Source organism: Rhinolophus sinicus, chromosome 16, assembly GCF_057876585.1.
Source record: "Rhinolophus sinicus isolate RSI-liver-muscle chromosome 16, RSI-T2T, whole genome shotgun sequence".
NCBI classification, from domain to species: Eukaryota; Metazoa; Chordata; class Mammalia; order Chiroptera; family Rhinolophidae; genus Rhinolophus; species Rhinolophus sinicus.
Genome location: NC_142516.1, coordinates 7,177,612 through 7,200,486, shown reverse-complemented (window position 1 = coordinate 7,200,486; position 22,875 = coordinate 7,177,612). Strand labels below are relative to the sequence as shown.

At 49.6% G+C, this 22,875-nt stretch overlaps 1 protein-coding gene across 2 annotated transcripts in view; it reads left to right on the top strand.

The window, feature by feature from the left end:
- STXBP1 (syntaxin binding protein 1) overlaps positions 1-19,512 on the top strand; it is a 59,497-nt gene extending 39,985 nt beyond the window's left edge. Inside the window, exons 12-20 of one of the 2 annotated variants that reach the window (XM_019728630.3) lie at positions 918-983; positions 1,678-1,758; positions 3,644-3,782; positions 4,468-4,577; positions 5,625-5,726; positions 7,382-7,467; positions 10,662-10,816; positions 12,321-12,446; positions 17,556-19,512. In XM_019728630.3, the coding sequence (XP_019584189.1) occupies positions 918-983; positions 1,678-1,758; positions 3,644-3,782; positions 4,468-4,577; positions 5,625-5,726; positions 7,382-7,467; positions 10,662-10,816; positions 12,321-12,430 (849 nt within the window). In that variant the 3' untranslated portion in view covers positions 12,431-12,446; positions 17,556-19,512. The remainder of the gene's footprint in view (positions 1-917; positions 984-1,677; positions 1,759-3,643; positions 3,783-4,467; positions 4,578-5,624; positions 5,727-7,381; positions 7,468-10,661; positions 10,817-12,320; positions 12,447-17,555) is intronic. The other variant, XM_019728631.3, reaches the window with a different exon arrangement.
- The last annotated feature ends 3,363 nt before the right edge of the window (positions 19,513-22,875 follow it).

The window sequence follows — 22,875 nt, the reverse complement described above, 5'->3', positions numbered from 1 at the left end:
TAGTGACTTCCCATTCCCCCACCTGTGGCCGTCTTATAGCACCTGGGTCGTCAGGCTCCGGGACACCTCTGGTCTCACCTCTGTCTCCACCTTGTCCCCACTGCCTGGCTCCATCGGCACCTGACTTTCTTGCCTGGGCCGAGCCTTGTAAAGTCCTGGCCCTTTGGCTCAGGCGTCATTTCTGGGGGGAAACCTTCCCCACTCCTCCCTAGACTAATGAGGTGCCTCTGCTCTGTGCACCCACATTCTGATGCCTTGAAAGAGTGCTTATCCACTTAGTTGGATGGCTGCTCTGCTAGATCTGAGCTCCATGAAGGCAGAAATTTTTTTTTTTGGTCTTGTAGCTTTAGCCCTTAAAAGTATGTGTCATGTCGTAGTAATTCAATAGATTTTTGTTGGAAAAATGAGTGGGATTAGGTGGGTCACAAAGTTAGAATGTAAACAGACCCTCCCGTCAGGAGGCGGATCCCAACCTTTCCTGCCTGTTGCCTCCTTGTCACCTGTCTACACAACTGCAGCCTTTCCTCTGGGATGAAGTGTGAACTCGATGCCAAGAGTGCGTGAGTAGAGTATACAGAAAGGCAGTAGAAAGAAGAAAAAGTGTTCTTTCCTGGCAAGAATTATGCTTTCAGTAACCTTCTAGTCTAAAAAATAAAACATAATTGCTAGACTTCAGCATTCCATTCCCACCAATCAGACAGTGATAGTATTTGGATCAGTAGTTTTTTGACCCAGAGACCTGGCTGGCAGTCTAAACAGCCATGATGTTGTGTTTAACAGATTCATTTCGAGAGTTACAGAGCATGCGCTTGGGAAGTCCAGTGCGGGCTGCTGTCCTGTCCTACGCGCCCAGCCTTGCACAGCCTCTTAGATCAGGGCCATTGGAGTGAGACCATGTGCTGTCCTCTCCCTTACAGACCACCATGCGGGACCTGTCCCAGATGCTGAAGAAAATGCCCCAGTACCAGAAGGAGCTCAGCAAGGTATGGCGATCCACAGTGGATTGGAATCTGGGTATAAATAGCTGCAAAAAGACTTCTCAAACCCCACTACACTAATCAGTGCATTGAAATCCACAGATTTTTAATTATTTTCAATTTTTGTTAGACAAAAATGGAAGGCTGGGGTAGACAGCTTATGTCCTGTGATGTTTTTTTCTCCATATATTTCTCTCTTTGTCCTTCCTATTCCTCCCCTCATGGACCTGGCACAGGGCTGCTTGAGACTTACCATATGTCAGCTGGCTTCCCCAGAGAGAGCTCAGGGGAAGTCACATTTCCCTCTGTGTCCTGACCTGGGATGTCACACGTCACTTCCTGCACACTGTCCATGAGGAGGGCATCACAAAATCCAGCCCGTGCTCCAGGAGAGGGCAACTAAGCTCCACCTCCTGGGGGGGGGGGAGGATCAAAGAATCTGTGTACGTGGTGCGAAGCCATCCTGCCACCCTACCCTCATGAAGGATCCCCCCTTCCTCTTGACTCTTAGAATGTGGTTTGTCCCTCTCTCCTGACACACAAAATTTCCTACCTTGTGGTGTTTATGTACCGGCCTGAACACATTTCATGTCCTTTATGAGGCTGGAGCCACCTTGGGTGCCTGGCCCCGTGTTTCTACATCGTCGGTGCTCGGTAGATGTATGAATCAGTAATTCCCTGATCACAAACTTTGTCCTAGTATTCGACCCACCTGCACCTTGCGGAGGACTGCATGAAGCATTACCAAGGCACCGTGGATAAGCTGTGCCGCGTGGAGCAGGTAGGGCCTTCTCCTTCTCTTCTGGCCATGCGCATTTACCCAGCTGCATTTTAACATCTGACCTTGCACATCCTGCAGAATCATAGGCCACTGAGATGGGCTAGCCTACTAGATCATGTTCCCTCACCGCTGCAGCCAGTGCCACTCCACCGTCAATGGTAGGGACGAGGCTGGTCTGGAGTGCCGTGCCGTTTGGATTGTGCATGCCTGGCTTTCCAAAGTCTCCATCTCCCCTGGAATGGCTGAAAGGAGATGTGTGGAGCTCTGAGCCCTCCATGCACAGGGCTGGCTGAATAGTGTATTCTGAATGTATTTCCTCCTGTCGTGGCCACACCAGCTTTGGAGACCTGGGGGATGAAAGAGGAGAGTGCAGTAGCAGGACGGAAATTGACCCACAGCCTCACTGATCACAATTAGGACTATAAGTTGAGAGTTTGGGATTTGAGCTCTGTCTCTGTCACTGATTTGTTTGATGTGCCCATTTCTCCCTGCTTTATTTTCCTCATCCGCAGAGGGAAATAACAATGCTGCCACAATTTCCAGGAGTGTTGTGTGGAGTCTATAATCCTGGCACTCCTTCAAGTGTGATAAAAATGCTCCACTGGGGTCAGCTTCTCAGGGAAGAAGGGGATAAATGCTCCTGTAGCCTCAGCGGAAGGTCCCTTTTCACAGAAAAAAAACAGCTCTAGTTCTCAGGGTGAAGCTACGATGGAAGTCTTCCGGTTTGACGGCTGCCCTGACGCATTGCCTCTCTTGTAAGGGGAAGCAGCCCTGCTAAAATCCATCACTTCACCGGTGATCTTGGTAAACACAAGGGGTTCCAAAAGAACTTGACCATCCAGAGAAGACATTATCACTAGATCAGTAAAACTGCAATTGGGATTAATCCTTGGGAGTTCACATTTTTTCAGAAGTGCTCAGTAGTGTTTGTTTTGTTTAACTTGACTTTAGAGAGTATTAGAATCAGACCCTGCTGAACAAGTGCCTCTTGAGGCTGGTGGTGGGACTGAGAGGTGACAGGGCCTAGGAGAGGTACCTGCCTTCCTCCGACCCAGACTGGGAAACGACCATGAACTCGAGATCATGATTGTTATGGACTCCCGGGATCCCCAGAGGAAAAAGGGAACCTTCCGGCAACCTCTGTAAAGCCACGGAGGAAGTTGCCACCGCTGGTCTCTGAGAACAAGACCAAATGGTCCTTGACGGGCTGAGGCTGAGGTGCCACTTTCTCTGGCCTCTCGAGAATGTGTCCTGCTCTGGCCTGGGTCGCAGTGTGAGGGTGAGGCCGGCAGACAGTGCTTACTTCGCTCTCTCTCATCTTCAGTTCTTTTGTCAGCCCTTCTCTCTTCTTTCATCTCCTTGGGTTGGATTTGCAGGTTTGAGAGCCCATTCTTTTTTCCTCCTCACCCTAGAAATGATTGGAATATTAAAAACCTGAGCAGTTAAAACTCAAAAGGCTGTCCTTAGTGCCAGGGGAAGCAGAGCCAGGCAGAGGCACCTTAAAATGCCAAAGCATTTCTTGTGTGGAAAGTGCGTCCCTCTAAGCCCCAGTCCCCCCACAGGGCTCTGTGCCTCTAGAAGACCTGCCAGGATTGAGCCTTTCCCTGAGGAGCTGGCACAGGCCCTCCCCTGAAGGGAACAGCCTACCTTTAAACAAGACGGCAAGTCATGTGGTTTCTGTGTGAGGAAAGTGAGACTTGGAGCTTTGGTCTCGCTGATGATGTAGAGATCAGCGCTACTTACCACACATCGCGAGAGAAGTACCTGTGCAACACCTTCCCCACCCCAACAGCAAATCCCAGACATTTACGGGCCAGGAACTTTCTGATGGTCACCACCTATGACTGTCACCAGAAATGAGGCCAGCACACTGTGTTTCCTGCAGGACCTGGCCATGGGCACGGATGCCGAAGGGGAGAAGATCAAGGACCCCATGAGAGCCATCGTCCCCATTCTGCTGGATGCAAACGTCAGCACTTACGACAAAATCCGCATCATCCTTCTCTACATCTTCCTGAAGAATGGTAGGAATGGTGGGGTGCAGAGGAGGCGCAGCTGGGAGAGAGAAAAGAAGGCGGAAAAGTAGTTGAAAAGATGTGGGAAAGGGAAGGGGAAGGGTGTTTAACAAGAAGATCCTAGTGGCTCTTTACGTTTGGGGAAATGTAATGTCGGCAGATCCGTTGCAGCTAGAGGCTAGTGTCCCCCGGTAATCCTGGGGTTAACCAGTGGTACGGGACATACAGATGAGGACAGGGAGGGGGTGAGGGAGCAGGGGGCACTTGCAAAGCGGGGAGAGCTTCACAGCCAGTTTCTTGGCGCGTATCTGCCAGATACTTGTAACTTGCATCACTTTGTAATCTGGGCTTTTAAATAACCGATTTTTCCCCACATCATAGTTGCCCATAGTTGTTTGTCTGTTGTGCAAAAAGATGGGCCCAGAGGCTCTCTTGTCCAAGTTAACTTTGACGTGGGCCAGGAGTGGCAGGGACGGCTGAGAAGCAGGGGCGGAGGGAACATGGACCAAAATGGCCACAGCCTGGGATGGAGTTGGGGGGTGGGGTGGGATTGGAGTCCCGATCTTGTCTTTGTCTTACAGTAAAGTTGATGCAATGAACAGATTAATTTCCACTAATTCTGAGAAGAAGGGGCACCGTTCCTGAGTGCGTGGTGTGCAGTGGTGGGTGTGGTGACCGGGCTTTGTTCTCTTAGGCATCACTGAGGAAAACCTGAACAAACTGATCCAGCATGCGCAGATCCCCCCGGAGGACAGCGAGATCATCACCAACATGGCCCATCTCGGGGTGCCCATCGTGACAGACGTAAGGGCCAGCCTGTGATGGGGAGGGGGCGGCAGCAGGGAAGCTGGTGGGCCTTGCCTATTCTCCCCTGACTTACTTAAGGCAGCTTATGATACACACACTCAACATCGAGAAAGAGGAAGCAGATAAAATCAGAGGAATAAAGATACAGAGGTGTAAATAAAATAGAGGTTTCATTAGCACCAAGGACCCAGGCGTGCACATCAAGGAGCCACACAGTCGTTAGAGCTGAGCTGTGTCTGTGAACCAGCCCATCACAGGGGTCCTACCGGCTCCTTCAGGTGGGTCTGGCTTTGCCTCTGGACACGCAGACTCAGCATCTTCTGGGAGGGGACAACCAGCACTTGGCATCAGGCAGTTCCCTGCTTTGAGTCCCCTGTGCTAGCGATGATGCAGGACCAAGTCTGGGAGGCCCGACCACGCAGTGAGCTCTAGAAGAGGCTGGGGGCGGGGCGCCCGGACTCAAGGAAGCGGCGGAAGCACTCTGCAGAGTACTCGCTAGGAGCCCCCCCTCCAGTAGGAGCCCCACTGTGCTTTCTGTCTGTAGGGAGTCAGCCCAGCAGCAGTGCTAATACAGCTAGAGTTTCGGGTGCGCTCCTTTTGGAATCTTGGAGCCAAAAACTTTGTTCTGAAGCCACCAGACCAGAGACATGTAACTCGCAATTTTAGACCCTATTCACAAGAGGGACCAATTCCTTTAGGACATCCTATACCGTTGAAACAAAATCAAAGAATAAGTCACACCTGAAATAGTATTTTTTCCCATAATCGACTTTATTATTATTTTTAAATACCTGGATTGTTTTAAAATGGCACATATATTTACCCACATTTGCCATTTTTCATGATTTTAGAGAACCAAGTTTAATCCAGGTTCCTAAAAGGCGCATATTTTTGGCTTTTCCAGGGAAACTGTCCCCTACTCATTATTCTTTGCCAGTGCTGCCTCTCTGAGAGTCCTCGAGAAGACTTTCTGGAGGCCAGCACAGTCACGTAGGGCCCACGTGGCCCCTGCCTCAGTCTAACCGTGAGCGTGTTTGCTTTCAGTCCACGTTGCGCCGCAGGAGCAAGCCAGAACGGAAGGAGCGCATCAGTGAGCAGACCTACCAGCTCTCGCGGTGGACCCCGATTATTAAGGACATCATGGAGGTCAGTGACGGTGGGGGGGAGGGCGTGGAGGGGGACAGCCAGGGCCCAGGGCTCTTCCCTTGAAGGCCCACGTGCTTCCAGCTTCGCCTGCTCTCAGGTGGTGGTGACACCCCAGGTCTCCAAAGCTCGTTCTGGCCTCAGAGCATGTCTTGTCCTGAGGGCTTATGAAGAACAGTCCCAAGATACCGCCAGGTGCGGCTCCCCAAGATCCAGACGGTCTTGCCCCACAGTAGAGACCCCTTGATGACAGCACACCCAAAGGAACCAAACATATCACAGCATCTAAAGGTCCAGTGAGTAACAAGGTCCACGCTGAGGTGTGGGTGTGTCACATGACACCGCTGTCGGTGCGAAAGGGCCTACGGAATGTCACCCCAGCCTACCTTCTCCCACTGCTCCCCTCCCTCAGCCCTCCGTGCCAGCCAGAGACCCTGCCAAACATATTTCTGCCTCTGCTCTTCTATTCAAAACCACCCGCGTCTGGGCTGTTCTCACTGTCCTCTCCACTTCCTGAATCCTGCCTGCCTTCAGAGGCCCGTCGGGTCTCACCGTTCCCACACCCCACCCCACCCGTCTGACCCCCGCCCCACAGAGGCCTCCCCGGGACTCCTGTAGCGTGTGTCAGGGAGGCTCTTTACGAGCCTGTATGCTCCTCGGTGCTTTCGCTCACCTTTTTATACCTTGGTCCTGGGCCCTTAACTGACGTGTCCTCTGGTACCGTGCCTTGTCCATGGTGGGTGTCTCATATTTGTAAAGCTCCCTGTGGTGGCCCTCCCCTCCCTTCTTGTAGAGTGAGGAAACCCTGCATAGAATTGTACTCTGCTAGATCTTTAGGGGGGATGGGAGATAATCTGTCCAACTCCTGCACTTGACAGGTGGGCAGGAATGGGGTTCTGAGAATGAAGGCTCTTGCCCAGGGTCCCTTTGTTAATTCATAGCCGTCCAGGTGTTTGTACTGAATTGTATGTTAAAATAAATACTTTAAATATATATAGTGAGTCAGCTTCCTATTTTTAAAATCCACAAACTAAAACGATGGGTGAACATGAGACATCTAGAAACCAATTACATTTCTTTGCTTGGTGCAATAGATAAAGCCAACCCCTGTCATTCCCTCCTTTGTTTTCTGCTCCCTTTTTCTGCCCCTCCTCCCAGCCTCCAAAGACACATGTGTGGGCTTCACATGGTAGCTGTAAGTGGGGTTGTCGATTTCTAAACAGCAGGAGGCAGATAGCTAGGGCCACCCACCAGATAATTACACCCTTGGGAAGCGGAGGGTGGAAGGTTTTCTCTGGCTGGAGAGACTCTGCTTGTGTCTAGTTTACAAAACTGGTGGCAAGTGTCAGTACTTTATTGGATAAAAGACAACATTTATAGTCTCACAAAAGAATAAATTGGAAGGGAAACAAGGAAAATGAATGCAGTCTTTTCTAACTTCTCCTAGAGAGCAGATCTACAGGCTTACTCAGTGTTTTAGCCAGTGATGGAGCATATGGTCCACACTGGGCCTCAGCAGCAGGCGAGGGAGCTCTGGTTGGTGCAGACCTGGCCGTGGGTTTTGCTAAGTGATTTTTTCTTTGAATCATGTCACCTGGGTTTCCGGCAGCTCTTTTCAGACCAGTGGCCGACCTAACCTCCGTCTCGTCTCTTTCCAGGACACTATTGAGGACAAACTCGACACCAAGCACTACCCTTATATTTCCACCCGCTCCTCTGCCTCCTTCAGCACCACGGCTGTCAGGTAGGTGAGAAGCCCTGAGCGGGCAGGGGGTCAGGAAGTGGGACCGGCTCTGCTCGGATGTCAGCTACACAGTCGTCCTGTTGTGATGCCTCGTGACCCGTAAGAACACTCCCGCTGTTCTCATCTCAGCCAAAGAGCAGGCCAAGTCCTTACAGCAGCTGTGAGGCCTTCCCCCTCTGGTGTCTGTTCCTCGTGACTCATTCCTCACTCTTCCCTTCTCTTGCTCCACTTCAGCCGCACCAGCCTCCTTGCTCTTCTCTGAACATGCCAGGCTTACTTCTGCCTCAGGACCTTTGCACTTGCTTTTCCCGTGGCCTGAAATGATCTATTCCCAATATATCAGCATGGCTTGCCTCTTATCTCCTTCAGGTCTTTACTCAAGTATTACCCTTTATGATCTTCCATAACTACTGTTTAAAATTACAGTTTGCCAGTGTTCCTAGCAGCATTATTCATAATAGCTCAAAAGTAGAAATGACCCAAATGCTCATCAACTGATAAATGAGAAACGAAATGTGGTAGAGTTATAGATGGAGTATTACTTAGCCAAACAAAGGAAACAAAGGACTGACCCAAGCTGCAACGTGGATGAACCTTGAAACATTATGCTAAGTGAAAGGACAAATCACAAAGACCACATATTATATGATTCCATTTACATGAAATGTCCAGTCGGAGAATGACCGCTGATGGGTATAGAGTTTCTTTCTGGGTTGATGAAAATGGTCTAAAATTGATTGTGGTGATCGTTCACAGTTCTGTGACTACCCTAAAAGCCATCGAGTTGTACACTTTAATGTGTGAATTGTATGATGTGGAGATTTCACTCAATATAGGTGTTACAGAAAATAAAGGAAAAGTTCCAGCCTCCCCACGACAATTCCCATCTCCCTTCCCTGCTTTATCTTTCTCCACAGATAACGCCACCACTTAGTGTACTATGGTTATTTATCTTGTTGATTGTCAGTCTTTCCCGACATGGGTGTCCGCCTTGTGAGGGCAGGGATTGGTGTGTGTTTTATCCTCAGTGCCGAGAGCAGAGCCTGGCACGTGGCAGGCCCTTGGTGCATTCTGTCTTCACTTTTGATTCATAAATTGATTTCAGTTATTAATTAAGAAGGGGATGAATATGTCGTCTGCACAGAGCCACATTTCTCAGATCCGTTCTTGATGGAAACGCAGATGGGGGACACGTGGCTGCTTTGGGTTGACTGGGTTTCTGGTGATGCTCAGACACATCTCAGCTTCAGGATGTCAGTAGAGAGTCTGTCCCCAGGTTCTATACAATGCGTGTTCTTGGTCGTCCACGGTGCCTTGCGAGGTCTGTGTTCGGAGCTCTTCCTCTCACTCTCCTTCTTCCCTCATCTAGAAACCTTTCCTGCTGTGCTCTGTGGTGGTGGGGGGGGTGGATATCTCCACTCCACAGGCCTGTCCCTGGGACTCCGTAATGTGACACCTGTTATAGACTCACTCTCTGGTGCAGTCTAGTGCTGCCCCCCCCAACCCACAGCAGCGTCTGGTACCTTTCCTGAGGTGGTAGGGGGCTACTCTGTATTTCTCTGACAGCAAGACCTTTGCTTGGCTCCAGAGAACAGTCAGGGCTGAACATGAGCTTGGAACAGGAGAGTCACCAGTGCCAGGAGGGCGACCTGGGGCACTGGTGTAACACTAGGATATACACCTTTGTCCCTCTTCTCATACTGTGCCCGCCCCCCCTCTTTCCATCTTTACTTTCAGGCCTTCTCCTGGGGGCGCTGAAGGCCTGTGTGGCACATAGGGCATTGTGCACCCCCTCTGATGGCAGTGGAGGCCAAACGTTTATTGCCAACGTTGGAGTATAGTGCAAACTCCCAGCTAGTGCCCCAGCCAGGCTGGATGACGATGGCAGAACCTCCAATGACTGCTCGGGCAAAGAAAGTGACTGAAATTTTGTGTCGGCCCCACAGGGGCCCCCAGTGCCTTCGAGACTTGGAAAGTGACTTCAATGCTGATGGCTGTTATAGATCAGGAAGAAGGGCCGAGATCTCACTGTCCAGAGGGGACTTGCTCTCCTTGTTTGGATTTGCGTTTTGTTCCCTATTTTCTTAACCTACTGTGTTTCCCCGAAAATAAGACCTAGCGGGACAATCAGCTCTAAAAATTAATTTTGGAGCAAAAATTAGTATAGTAAAATAAGACCGGGTCTTATATAATATAATGTAATATATAATTAATATAATATAATATAATATAGTGAGACCAGGTCTTATTTTACTATAAGATTATAATATAATATAATATAATATAATACCGGGTCTTATATTAATTTTTGCTCCAAAAGAGGCATTAGAGCTGATTGTCCCACTAGGTCTTATTTTTCGGGAAACACGGTAGAAGTAGCCCATTTGTCATTCTTCTTTCTGAGGACAAGATGGAGATCTATTGAGGACGCCCAGTGGCAGAGCGGGCACCTCCGCAGAACTAGGGAACTGAAACCCGTGTGTCCAGAGACAGCTCGGTGTCACCTCTTTTGGGAAGCCTTCCACAGTGACACTTGGATAGCACTAGATGGCCCTTCACTGCGTTTGTCCCTGTGACACTGAGCTACTTATTCTCCATCGTAGTTTCCGTCTCCCCACCCACCTGTGCCACCCACCCCAGTTAAGCCGTGATTCCTAGTGGCAAGGGCTGTGTCTCCCTCCTGCTGGCTCCTCATGCTGAGGCGGCCCCGCATGTTTGTGCTGGGAAGCCCGGCCTTAGACTGTCGTCGCTGCTCGCTGCCAGCAGAATGTCCCAGACAAGCCTCGAAATGTACAACCATGGGTGGACGCCTGGACGAACGTCATGGTGGGTGAAGCTGTTGCACTTAACAAGCCCAACTTTAGAACCGACCTGAACCTGTCTGCTGCCTACATGTTTCTCAGTGTGACAGGGTCACGGCATGGGCGCTCTTAGTGATTCTTCTCCCGGCAGCCCAAGCACTTAGGGTTTTGCACTGCAGTTCATTCACACACTTACTAAGCGTTACTCCGCTTTGGTCACTGGTGCACAGAACCAATGTGTCACTGAGTCACGGAGCTGTGACGTGCTAGATACTGTAAGTGCAGATAAATGTAATTAATCTCTCTCTCTCTCTCTCTCTCTCTCTCTCTCTCTCTCTCTCTCTCCCCCTCTCTCTCCCCCTCTCCCCCCCTTCACTTCTCCCCACTCCCCAGCGCCCGCTATGGGCACTGGCATAAGAATAAGGCCCCGGGGGAGTACCGCAGTGGGCCCCGCCTCATTATTTTCATCCTGGGGGGCGTGAGCCTGAATGAGATGCGGTGTGCATACGAGGTGACCCAGGCCAACGGGAAGTGGGAAGTGCTGATAGGTGAGTACGCATGTTTTCTAGCGGGAAGGGGCTGCTTCACCGCACTTTGACTCCATTCCATGCTTTGGTGTTTCATTCTGTTTTCGACTCTCCATGGCCCCGGCACAACGAGTCTCTTAACCCGTTTGTGGATGGCACAAGCTAAGGGGCGACGGCCTCCTTCCTCATGTCTACACCATCTCTTGATGAGAGGCAGATGCATGTAGAGGGAAGTGCCTGACCACAGACTCCATCAGCCCCAGGCTCACCGCTCTACCTCTGCCCGGGGGTCTCGTGGAACCAGGGCGCCACGTCTGCAGACTGCGATGTCCTTACCCAACCAAATGGGGTTAGAACACCCACTTACAGCCCCGAACCAGGCCTGAGGTGGGACTTGTCAGTGTCCTGGCGTTGGGCCTCACACCCAGAAGGTGCTCACTGAGAGGAAGGTCAAATTGTGACCCGCTCTTTACCTGTCCAGTTGGAGATGGACAAACGTGTGTGAGCAGATATTACCCGAAACCTATCAGCCTGACTGCTGGACTCTGCTAAGGGTTCCCACCAACCTAGACTTACTGCTTTCTGGGTCTGTCACACCCTTTCTGGTATTTCCTGTTTGTTTTCCAGAAGAAAGGAAGCAACTCATAAGAGCTGACTTAATGCAGCAGGAGATTTTTCTCCCTTTACATGTCTGTAGGAGCTTCCACAATTTCTAGGCCTTCCTTTTTGTCCCATCTTGCCCTTGATAAAATGGATTAGCACGCTACCAGGTGCATTTTGACTTTGATGGGCAAGAGGCGCTCAGCACATACTACCCTGGCCAGGCTCTGTCCTTTCCCCCTTACCTTAAGAAGCTGTGTCAATTTTATTCCTCCCCTTGAGGGTGACCAAGTCTCAGTGGCCACCCATCCCCCCCAGGCTCTCAGAGCAAGCAGCTTACAGCCCAGTCCATATGACCATTCCTGGGTGTCTCAACATGGACCTGGCACTGTTGGCCACCTTCTAAATACCGCCATTTAGTGGGGAGATTGGACATCCCCCCGCCCACTCCCAAAAGCTTCCCGTCTGGTTGCCATTGCTCCTTGTATAGCTTCTTCCTTTCTGCTACGTAGGGCTCGTGAGTAAGCTGCTTGCATATATGTTGCATGCGTGTGTTGGATAATTCTCAGCTCAAACACAGCTTTCCTGGGCAGAAGCTGTCATAACCAGGCTCGGGGGTAAATCTCCCTCTTCAGCTCTGGCTCTGGCCTGAGGTTCCCTGTTGGGAGGTGGGAACCTGGGAAGAGAAAGTGGCCCATGCGGATTCATGGAGGGGCCTCACGCAGACAGCCGACGTCCGCTGTGTGGACTTACCTGCTTTGTGCATGCCAGCCATCCTGCAGTGTGTGTGTGCGTGTGTGTGTGCATGTGTGTGCCCGTCTTGCTTTCTCATACCTCATTGGCTGTGTAAAATGTAGGCCTAAGTTGGCATGTTCCTGTAACGTACCTTTGTTCAAGCAGTCAGCTGGCCTCTGTTCTCCCGCAGGTTCTACTCACATTCTTACTCCCACCAAATTTCTCATGGACCTGAGACACCCCGACTTCAGGGAGTCCTCTAGGGTATCTTTTGAGGATCAGGCTCCAACAATGGAGTGAGAGCCAAAGAAACAAAGTAAAAGCAGCTTATTACAGAAAAGAAACTCTTCCACTCTGAAGGGTTTTCTTTGATTATTCCGTCACTCTTTTTATTTTTCCCTTTTTAGTTTCTTATTTATTTGATTTTCCTTTAACAAGAAAATGCTTGCAGTTCTTAACACCGATTGAAAATGTGTCCGTCGCTGCCTTCACATCCCCTGCCCTGGGGCCTCAGGCTCCAGCTTGCCAGCTCACGCTGCCTGGGGCTGCCTGCTGCTCAGTCCAGCAGCTGTAGCCCACCGGGTTTTAACCTGAAAATGAGAATAACTGCTGTGAACAGTCCTCTCAAGGGGGCTGAAAATTGAGGGATGCCAGGGGCACGGCGCCCAAGCCTGCTGGCCCAGGGGTGAATTTGTGGGTACCAGGCAGAGAACACATTGCATCCTGGTTGGGATGAACTTGGTGTGAACTTGAGAGTGAGGCTAGCAGGCGTTCAAGGGACGGTCGTGGCCAAGAAGCAGAACCAGTGGAGGTGCCCATGGGTAGGTGATTGTGCGGAAGGCTTAGCGGAGAGCATCAGAATCGGCCCCGCGTCAGGGGTCGTTAGCTTCGTCAGTGCCTTTTTCCTGGGACAGGCACTCATCCCGAGGGACAATTTCTAAGGGGCGGGTGAGACCACAAGCCACCATGTACTTGGTGAGCTCCAGCCAGCCACGGAAAGAGCTCATGTCTCATGTTCCTCTGGGGAATACAGCACTTAATAGTCATTTGCTCTTTTGGTAATTGTGTTTATTTTAATTGTCCTGTGATCCTTTCAAGAGTTGAACAATCACAACCCCCTTTCCAACTGAAGCCTCTTGGTAAGATCTGAGAGCCTTTGGGTAGAAATCTGTTCCTAATGCTATGCGCTCCTTTAAAGAGCGTCTCGCTCTCCCACCATGCTTGTACCTAATCTCAGTTACCTAAGAACCCATTGTCGGTTTGGTAGATTATCCACATTTTATTCTTGTCCTCGTTCCTTCGTCTCTTTCCATCCTTCGTATGTGCCGGGAACATCGTTTAACGTGTGAACGGCAGACTGATGTGGACGAACTCCACTGCTATGTTGGTCCTGCCTTGGCTTCGTTACACATTCTGTGACAAGGCCGCATTTTGTGTCCCTGACCTCGTGTGCTCCATCAACGATGGACCTGAACATGTCCCTTCCCCTGGGCTGACACGCAGCCCGGTGACTCGGACTGTGAGTCACCTGTGAGCAGTGGAGAGACATGGACTCTGGCCCCAGTTGTGCCATGAGCACCTGTGTCACTGCGGGTCATTCCCACTCACTGAGCCACTGTGCGGAACACCGGGAGGCTGGATCACAGCCCCAAGGCTCCTCGAGCGCTGCCGTCTGAGTCAGTAATTCAGTCTGGGGACTCAGAGCACGCAGCCCCGCCCACTCCCGCACCTCTGAACCTCGGGAACGGTCCATCAGAACTGTGGCTAGGTAACATCGGAAGGTGCTTATTTGTATAAAGGGAGTGTGTTCATCCCATAAGGACTTGTTCTGAAGGTCAGAACAGGAGGCACCAGTTGGTCTCCTCTTTCCTTCCCCCACAGAGGGACAGTAGTTAGGTAAGAAATAGCAAGCGGTTGTGAGCCAGGACACTGGGGCTGGCTGTGGCCCTGGCCACCTCTCACCCTGCCCAGGCGCCTTCCCCAAGAAAGCGAGCCAGTGGGGCAGTGAATAAAAGTGTTAAAAACCTCAGTGTTAAAAACCAGTCATTGTTTAGAAGCACCCTGGTAGGTTGGTAATCAGAGATACCTCATTCTGTGTGCAGATGGCAGGTGGGTGGGCTGTGTTTGCTGCAAGATGTATTTTAAGACTTAGAGAAGGACAGGTGTTAAGTTGAGGCTGTGGCAATGGCAGACCACTTGCAGGGTCTGAAAGAATCACAAGCCCAGACACCAAGGGCACCTCCTAGGACTCACTCTGGGTTCCCTGCTTCAGAAGTCTCCTTTGCAAACTGTTTTCCTATGTTTTAGGTTCGATCAGCAGAGAGGGTCTCAGCTGCCATCAAAGCAAAGGGAGAATGAATAGACTCTGGTTGTACGTGCTTGGCTTCTGAAATGCTTTGTTGGATTTTGGAAAGTTCAGTTAAGAGAAAGCGAGGCCCAGAGCCCTAATACCAGGGAGGTCAGAAAGTAGATTCAAATCTGACTTGCCCCTTCTGTTGTGATTGTCCAGGTGACCGAAACCTAGGTCCGTGCTGAACATTAGGGAACTGGGTTGTCTTCTTCCGAATGTCGCTATTTGCAGTAACGTAGCCTGTAAGAGAAGATGAGTTTTCCCACTCAGCAGTGAAGGAGAGTCCCCAGCAGGCTGTGCAGGGGTGCCGGCGCCTGGCTGTCCTCTCCCTGCGCCTCCCTCTCCTGGAGCTGAGGCTGGCTCCCCAGGTCTGTGTAGAAGGGAGTGGGGGTGGATGGCGGGTAAGGCAGCCTCCACCCAACCTCGTCTTAATCCCTGCTAATCACTCGTCCTTCAGACGCCTGAGAAGTGAAATCTGTCTATTAGATTTTCACCTCTACACCCTGGGTGGTTTATTAAAAATGCTGATTATTAGGGACTGTCCAGAGGCTGTCAGATGCTAATGAAAGCGGCTGAAAGGCTGGCTGAGACCTCTTGTATGGCACTGACACTTGGCAGAAAGTTTTTGGTTTTTTGTATTGAGTGTTGACTTTATTCCAGGTGGGGGTCAGACCAGTTTCATTTTTCAGGGGGACTCAGATTTGAAACTGAATATAGAGCCAACCCTTTGCCCAGCTGCTATTTAAGCCCTCCCCTTGCACATCGCCTTCTGGGGCTCAGGAGGCCCCAGGGTACCCAGAACTGAAACCAGTGGCATGGCTTCTGGGCCTGGCTGTGCCACCAACCTGCAGCAGTCAAGCACTCCACTGCTCTGGGTTTCATTCTCCCATCTGTAGGTGCCAGGTGGGCCAGAGCACTGTTTCCCAAACCTGGCAAATCATCACACTCACCTGGGCTGCTCTGAAATACACACCTACCCGAGTGGCATCCTGGACATTGAGTCAGTAGGCCTGTTTCGGCTGAATGCAGAGACTAGACCCGCTGATCTGTAAGAACTCATCCAATTTTCAGATTCCACTAGTGAAGAAAGGAGGATTTTTGTCCTAGCAGAGCTCGCTGTCTGGCCCACAGCTTTGAGTCTTTTGGATGACTTTGTTTTCAGAGGCCACCATTCCCATTTCACAGTCTTCCACTTACGTAGAATAAGAGGGACCCTCAGAGCAGTGGAACCCACTTGCTGTTCCAGAAGGCATACGTGGGTTCAAAGAGACCATTTGCAAAGTGGGGATTAAATTCATCCACTCAATTTGCCAGATTTGTAGTGGTGAAAAGTTTGGCCATGGTTTTAAAACAGTACAGACGACTGGGCATCAGAATTGGCTCTCAGGTGATTCGGATTAACACCAGGTGGTCTGGGCCGTTTAACAGACCAGGTGAGGGAGGGCCCGGGAACGTGCCTGTTGGGGAGCATCCTGGAGGCCTTGCTGCTTGTCCCATACTCTTGGTCCCGGAAATTTTCTTTCTTTAGTCAAAGACTGGGAACATCAGATGGTCAGTGATCAGATAATATCAGAAAATCCTAGAGCATGGATTCCTTAACCTCTTTTGGCCTCTCCCAAATCCTGAATTTGCGTGTAAGCAAGGGTAGGGAGCAGTTTTGGCATGGGCATCTGATCAGAAGTCCCCTTTTGAGTTTTCCTCTAAATCAAGTCTGCTTTCCTGTTTCCTGGAACTCAGTGGATGGCCAGGGCGGAGGGCGTCAGGGGCCATTTTCTCTGACCCTTTCTTCTGCCCTGCTGTTGCCTTTACCTGGGAAGCCCCTGAGCCACTCCCTGCACGGGGTAGCTCTGGGAAGTAGCCACTCACAGCAGTGACTGGGTGTTTGGGGCTTGAACTGCAGAGAACGGCATATTGGAAGAAGCCCCTCTCACTAGAGGGCTTTACAAGTTTTCTGCCGGTCTGGATGACCGGGAAGGTCCCAGGCCTGCGGTCCCAGCAGTCATGGGTCAGCTGAGCAGGTAGTGGTCAAAGGCTTAGAGACCCTGGTATGTGGAATCATGCTCAGCAAGCCAGCCATAGCCTCCTTTTGCCTGCCCTCGGGGTGGAAATCTGGCATCCTGACATTTCTGTTCCCCTCATCCCATGAAGGCCCATTCCCTTGCCTGCATCTCCAGGGAGGCACATTTTCAAGTACGGATCTCTTTTGTTCAGTTCTTCTTTCCCACCAGGATTTCTTTCTTTGAAGCCCACTGCTGCATGCGTGCAGGCCTCATGCTCACACACCAGTCACTTCTGTTCTGTTTGAGTAAGTCCATGTCCAAACCACACGGTCCATGCATCTTTTTTTACTGCACTTACTAGATCTGTCTCTCCTTATGAAAAAGGGCTTCATTTATTTTTTTATTTTTTATTGTTTCATTTTTGCAGAAGTATATCTGATTCCATTAGCTTAAATTTTTGCAAGCATTTCTAATTTCTTACAATGCGCGGTCTCTGCAAGGTAAGGCCTCAGGTACCCCGGTCCTCTCCCTTTCACACCTGAGGTCCCGCCCCTCACGCCCCCCACGGCAGTACCAACCAGCTGGCTTACCAACCAGCTGGCTCCCAGAGGTCAGTGGCTTCCCCCAGGGTGCTCTGCCCATCAACTGCCTCCCTATCAGGTACCATTCTTTCCACACAGGCCCCCACGTAACCCCTGCCCCACTCCCAACCTTTTCTCCTGCCTTATGGTTTGGAATTTCTCTCCCTGGCTTCCCCTTGAGTTCAAAAAGCAGCTGCCCTGTCCCCTGGCAGATGGCGCTGAGCCCTGAGGGAGAGGCGTGCTCCTTCCTGGGTGCAGCCTGGGACCCTGCCTGAGCCAGAGGATGTGTTTCGTTTATCCACAGTCTCCAAATGTCTCCCAGGCCTACGACATGGCCCCAAACCCCAATCCCCAGTCCCCTCCCTGCTTCCACTGACCAAGACCTGGGTGGGTGCGGGGAAATGGAGGCAGATGTGGGAATCTAGAAGAGCAGGGAAGGAGGAAGTGTGCAACACGAGCGCCGGCAAACTCACTCTCTTTTCTGCCCCCCCCAGGATCCACGCACATTCTCACCCCACAGAAACTGCTGGACACGCTGAAGAAACTGAATAAAACAGATGAAGAAATAAGTAGTTAAAAAAATAAGCCGCCCCTCCAAAAACCGAACCTTCTTCCCCAGTGCTCCGCAGCCCCTGCCGCTGACCTGATGCCTTGGTTACTTTGCTGACCCCTCTCCCTCCGTCCCTCCCAGCTCTGCACGCCCTGGCCGGCACTGTGCCGCTGCGTTCTCGTGTTAACCGATGCCCTCTCCTCCTTGGAAACAAAAGAAAAGAATGCATTGTGTTTTTTAAAAAGAGTTAGCTTCTGTATGTATCCTAAGAGGAGAAGTTCACGTGTAAGTGGCTGCTGGGGAGGTTCCGGGACTGTTTGAATGAATGGACACCTTCTCCCTGTTGGTTATGATTCCGTGACCTTGTACATAACCCAGTACGAATTGTGCAAATCGCTTGAGTATGGGAAGTTAGATGCTTGGGTGTTTTTCAGAACCAGCCTTGGATTGTTCCTGTTCTTGTTGGGACGCACAGAGATGTGTGTTCTGGGAGTGTTTCAAACTGAGCATCAATCTGTTCTGTTCACTGCAGTCCTACCCCTCAGTGCCTGCTCCCATCCAGATCAGCTTGGAAGTGAAGATCAGGTGGCATCCAGAGGTTTGAGCTGGACCCCCCCGCTTTGCTTTCCCCAGGGCTCGTCCTCCGGTGCTGTGGCTGTGGGTGGAGGTGGGGTGTCCACATGAAGTCAGGCTGGGTGCCAGCCGGCACCCAGCCTGGCCCGTGTCCAAGCGCTGGGATCCTGGGGGAGTCATTGTACAGTCCAGGTCACCCTGCCCGGAGAAACAAGTGAGGAGCGGGCTCCCACTGGGAACCTTCGTCTCTTGGAGAAGCGGTTAGGCCTGCTCCTTTGAGCGGACTCCTTCCTTCCCCAGGCATCATGCCCATCACCTCTTTCTTAGTGGGGTCAGCCTGGGGTAACGCTCAAGGGTCAGGAATGGACCAGAACAGGATGGGTTCTGCAGGCTGCTGGTCAGAGGGCCCGTCCCCTCAGATGTCACGTAGCCGGAAGACTAGCCCGTTGCATTTATACAGACCTTTTCCCACTCAGATTAGCCTCAGTTTAAGATGCTTCATAATACTTTATTTTTTGTAGTGTGGGGTCATCTGTTGTCGTGCTTGTAAGAGAAAATGATCATTTTATTCTCTGTATAAAAACTTAGCTGTACAAAATTTAGCTCTAATGCAAAAATTAAAGAAGCAAATGCAGGCAGGATGGCTCGTCATCCTCAAGACTCAGCAGTTCTCATTCTCCGGGAGTGAGTACCATTTGTTCTGCTGCTGTTGTCGTGAAATATAATGACAGTGGAAGTCACAAAAATGTCCCCTGCCCGGCCCCCTCCCCCGCCACCCTCGAACTGCAGACCATGTGTATATTACTGTCTCGTGATGTCATTGCAAATGTGGTGTATGCTAGTTAACACCCCCCCACCACCGCTTTCCTTTCAGAATAGGTTCCTCGCCCGCCTGATAGATGCTTTGTGGTGTTCTCTTCTCAAAGCTTTGAAATGTCCCTTTTGCGCTCAGATTAGTTTTCAGGTCTGTCTCCCTTCTCCCCCTTAAAATATCGATCTTATTTCCTTAGGACAGAACTGTAGGTACTTGCATTGGTTTGTTTCTTACTGTTACTGCTTGTTTTGTCCCTTCCCCTTGACCAAACGATGCTCATGCTTCAGGACTTTGTTTGTCAAATATGTTGGTTTTTCCTTTGTCTGTTATTTATATAAAAATAATTTATCAAAAGGATATTTTAAAAAAGCTAGTCTGTCTTGAAACTTGTTTACCTTGAAATTATCAGAATCTCAGTGTTTAAAAGTATTGAAGCACAAACATGTATAATCTCTGTACTGTTCTGTACTAAAGCACTCGAGTCTAATAAATAAATCAGCGCCCATTCAGTGTCCAGGGTGACTCCGGTCTGGCTTTACTGTGGGAAGTGGCGGGAGAAAGGCTTCTGCACTGGTCCCTGACAGAGGACGTCAGCCACCCCCAACCTTGGCTTGGAGTCTTCTGGATCCAGGTCACCGTTACTTGTATTAGGATCTATGGGTGTCTGACATGTGGGGACAATCTGTGAAGCTCGTCTTGGGCCCCTCGCAGCAACAGGCACTGCCTGTAGACGAGGTAGTCTTTCCAGCGCCCTGTTTCTCCCTGTCTAGAAGGTTTCTGTCTCAGGGACTGCAGAGCTCTGCCTTTGTAAGTGCTCCCTTCTCAAGCATGTGGTGATGGTGTATGCAGGGCATGTAATGAGGTCACTTTATCAGTGTCACTGCTCTCGTCCTCTGTCCCTGCTGCCACACTGTCTAGCCTTCTTATGAACTTCTTTCCAGATCGGAAGCTGGTGTGTGTCCTGCTTGTCTCGAAGGCCTTCCATGACCTGGGGAGACTGCGATGAGCTTTGCCCAGCCTGCATAGTAGACCCTTAAGTTAGGGTTGGGGTCACACCGGAAACCTGCTAGAACACTGGGCATAGGGAAATGGGGTTAGTTGTAGGAACTCTTGTCTCCAGTTACTCTCTCATTCAAATCCTTATCTCCTTAGTAGCATTAAGAAATTTTAACAGGTCAGAGCCAGTTGATGGAAGTTGAACCTCCCCAACGCAGCTGTTGTCCGGTGAAACTTGCCTTAAGGGAGGTAATGATGACAGTGACCATCTGTTGAGTTCCTGCTCCATGTCAGTCCCCTCACATACCTTGTCTGTTGGGTGGGTCCTTCCCATTTCATAGATGAGGAAGCTGAGGCTCAGTGAGATGCGGTAACTCACAAAGCTCCCTCCAGCTGGGGAGCATCCGACACTCATTGTCTTATGTCAGGAGTTGCTTCACCAGTAACCAAAACACCTTGGAATGGGATCCAAGATTAGAATTTTTAAATTCTAAATTGTTCTACACGGTGTCTACATTAAAGCAAAGTAAATAATGTTTGCTCCATCTTCCCAGAGACATCTGTATCCTCCAGGCCCACAGTAGTTGTTTGCAAGTCTCTCTGTCCCTGATTGTTTCTGACATCCTTTGACTCAGGGTCCCTGGCACCTCTTTCCATTCCATCCCCCTCACTACTACCCAAAGGCAAACAAGTCTGGCCTTTTTTATGCTCCTGGCAGAAGTCCTGGTTCTCCTGGACTTCTGTGTACAGAGGGAGCCTGCAGGTCGTTCCTCCAAAAAGTCTCCAATGGTGTTAAATATTCTTGGAGGGGCAGGTGGTTCTGAAACAAACCAACGCAGATAGTGCTGAATCAATAAGCCATCCTAAACCAAGACAGGTCCCTGAGCTGCAGTCTGTCACTGTCTTTCTAGGGGCCCAGGTCCAAGCTAAGGGTCTCAGCCAGACCCTGCTAAGAGGCTTGCACACCCAACTCAGTGTGACACCAGTCATTTGTTCCTGGGAGGCAGAATGACAGTGACTAGGAGCACAGACCTCAGCATCAGGCAGGCTCAAATCCACATGATCTTGATGAGGGACTTTGTCCCCTCCTGTGAGTGATGCCTGTGGAAGAGTGACACTGAGCTGAAGGATAGTTTTGCTGGATATAGAATTCTTAGTTGACAGTTTTTCTTTCTGCCCTTTGAATGTTATTCCACTGCCTTCTGGCCTCCATGGTTTCTCACAAGGGGTCAGCTGTTAATCTTATAGAAGAGCCCTTGCATGTGATAGTTTCTCTATTGCTACTTTCAAGATTCTTTTGTCTTTGTCTTTCTATAATTTAACTATGATGTATCTAGGTGTGAATCTCCTTGAGTTTTTCAACTTGGAGTCCATTGAGCTTACTGAATATGCAAGTTAATGTTTTTCATCAAATGCAGGAAGTTTTAAGCCATTATTTCTTAAAATTTTATTCTTCCCATTTATCTCCTCTTTTTTGGGACTCCCATTATGTGTATGTTGGTATGTTTGATGGTGTCTCACTGGTTTTTGAGGCTCTGTTCATTTTTCTTAATTCTTTTTCTTTCTGCCTCTCAGATTGGATAATCTCAATTCACCTATCTTCAAGTTTGCTGATATTTTCTTTTGCCTGTTCAAATCTGCTGTTGAGTCCCTCTACTGAATTTTTTTCATTTCAGTTATTTACTTTTCAACTTCAGAATTTGTTTAAAAAATAATTTCTTTCCCTTTATTGTTATTCTTTATTTGGTGAGACATTGTTCTCAGAATTTCCTTTAGTTCTTTTTTTTTTTTAAGGAGTGCATAGCTCACAGTGGCCCATACAGGGATCAAACCGGCAACATTGGTGTTATTAGCACCACGCTCTAACCAACTGAGATAACTGACCACCCTTTATTTAGTTCTTTAGACATAGTTTATTTTAGGTCTTTGAACATATTTTAAATAGTTGATTTAATGTCTTTGTCAGGTAAGTCAAACATCTAGGCCTCCTTGGATATAGTCTAGTGACTGTTTTCCCTCTGTGTATGGGCCATATTTTCCTATTTCTTTGCGTACCTCGCACCTTTTTGTTGAAAACTGGACATTTAGATAATATATTGTAGCAACTCTAACTATTTACAACCCCTCCCAAGGGCATTATTTGCTTGGTTACTATTTACTTAGTTACTTGGCTGAACTAATTCTATGAAGTCTATTTCCCTCACAGTGTACAGTTTCTGATGTCCCTGCTCAGATTTCCCCTTTGCTTTTTATCTTTAGGCTTGCTATTTAGGGGTCATCCCTGAGTTGGCATAAATAACTTATTGGTCAGAAGTTGGGGTTAAGCCCCCTTAGTGCATTAGATTTTTACCCCTTACTATTGGATGTGTGTATGTGACTTAAAGGCCACTAGCTATCACAGTTCAGAGAGTTTATGGTTTTTTTGTCCCACATTCAGCCAAGGAATAATAGCTTTGAGATCTCTCTGCTCATTCATGAGAGGCATAGCCTTGGACATGCATGGTCTTCCTCACTTCTAGAGATAACTGTGAAATTATTGTTTATTTTTTGCTTACAGTCTTTATTGATATGAAATTATTTTTAAGTCTGAATTCCTAGGAGTCAGTCCTGGGTCAGAGTATCTTATTATTCAGTGTTTGTTAACTGATTAAGCCCTTCCTGCTAATAAGACGTTAGCCCCATGTTGATGGGGGGGATCTTTGATGGCTTGGGTAATGCCTTCAAGTCTGCCCGTGTCCTGCACTGATTTCTTCTGAGTGGGTGCAGCCTCGTACGTGCCTTCCTGAGAATGATCCCAGAAGAGCTCCTCTTGGCTGTCTCTTTTTCTGATTCTATTAAACGTCTGCTGCTCAGCTGTTTTGCTTATATCATGAAGCTACTA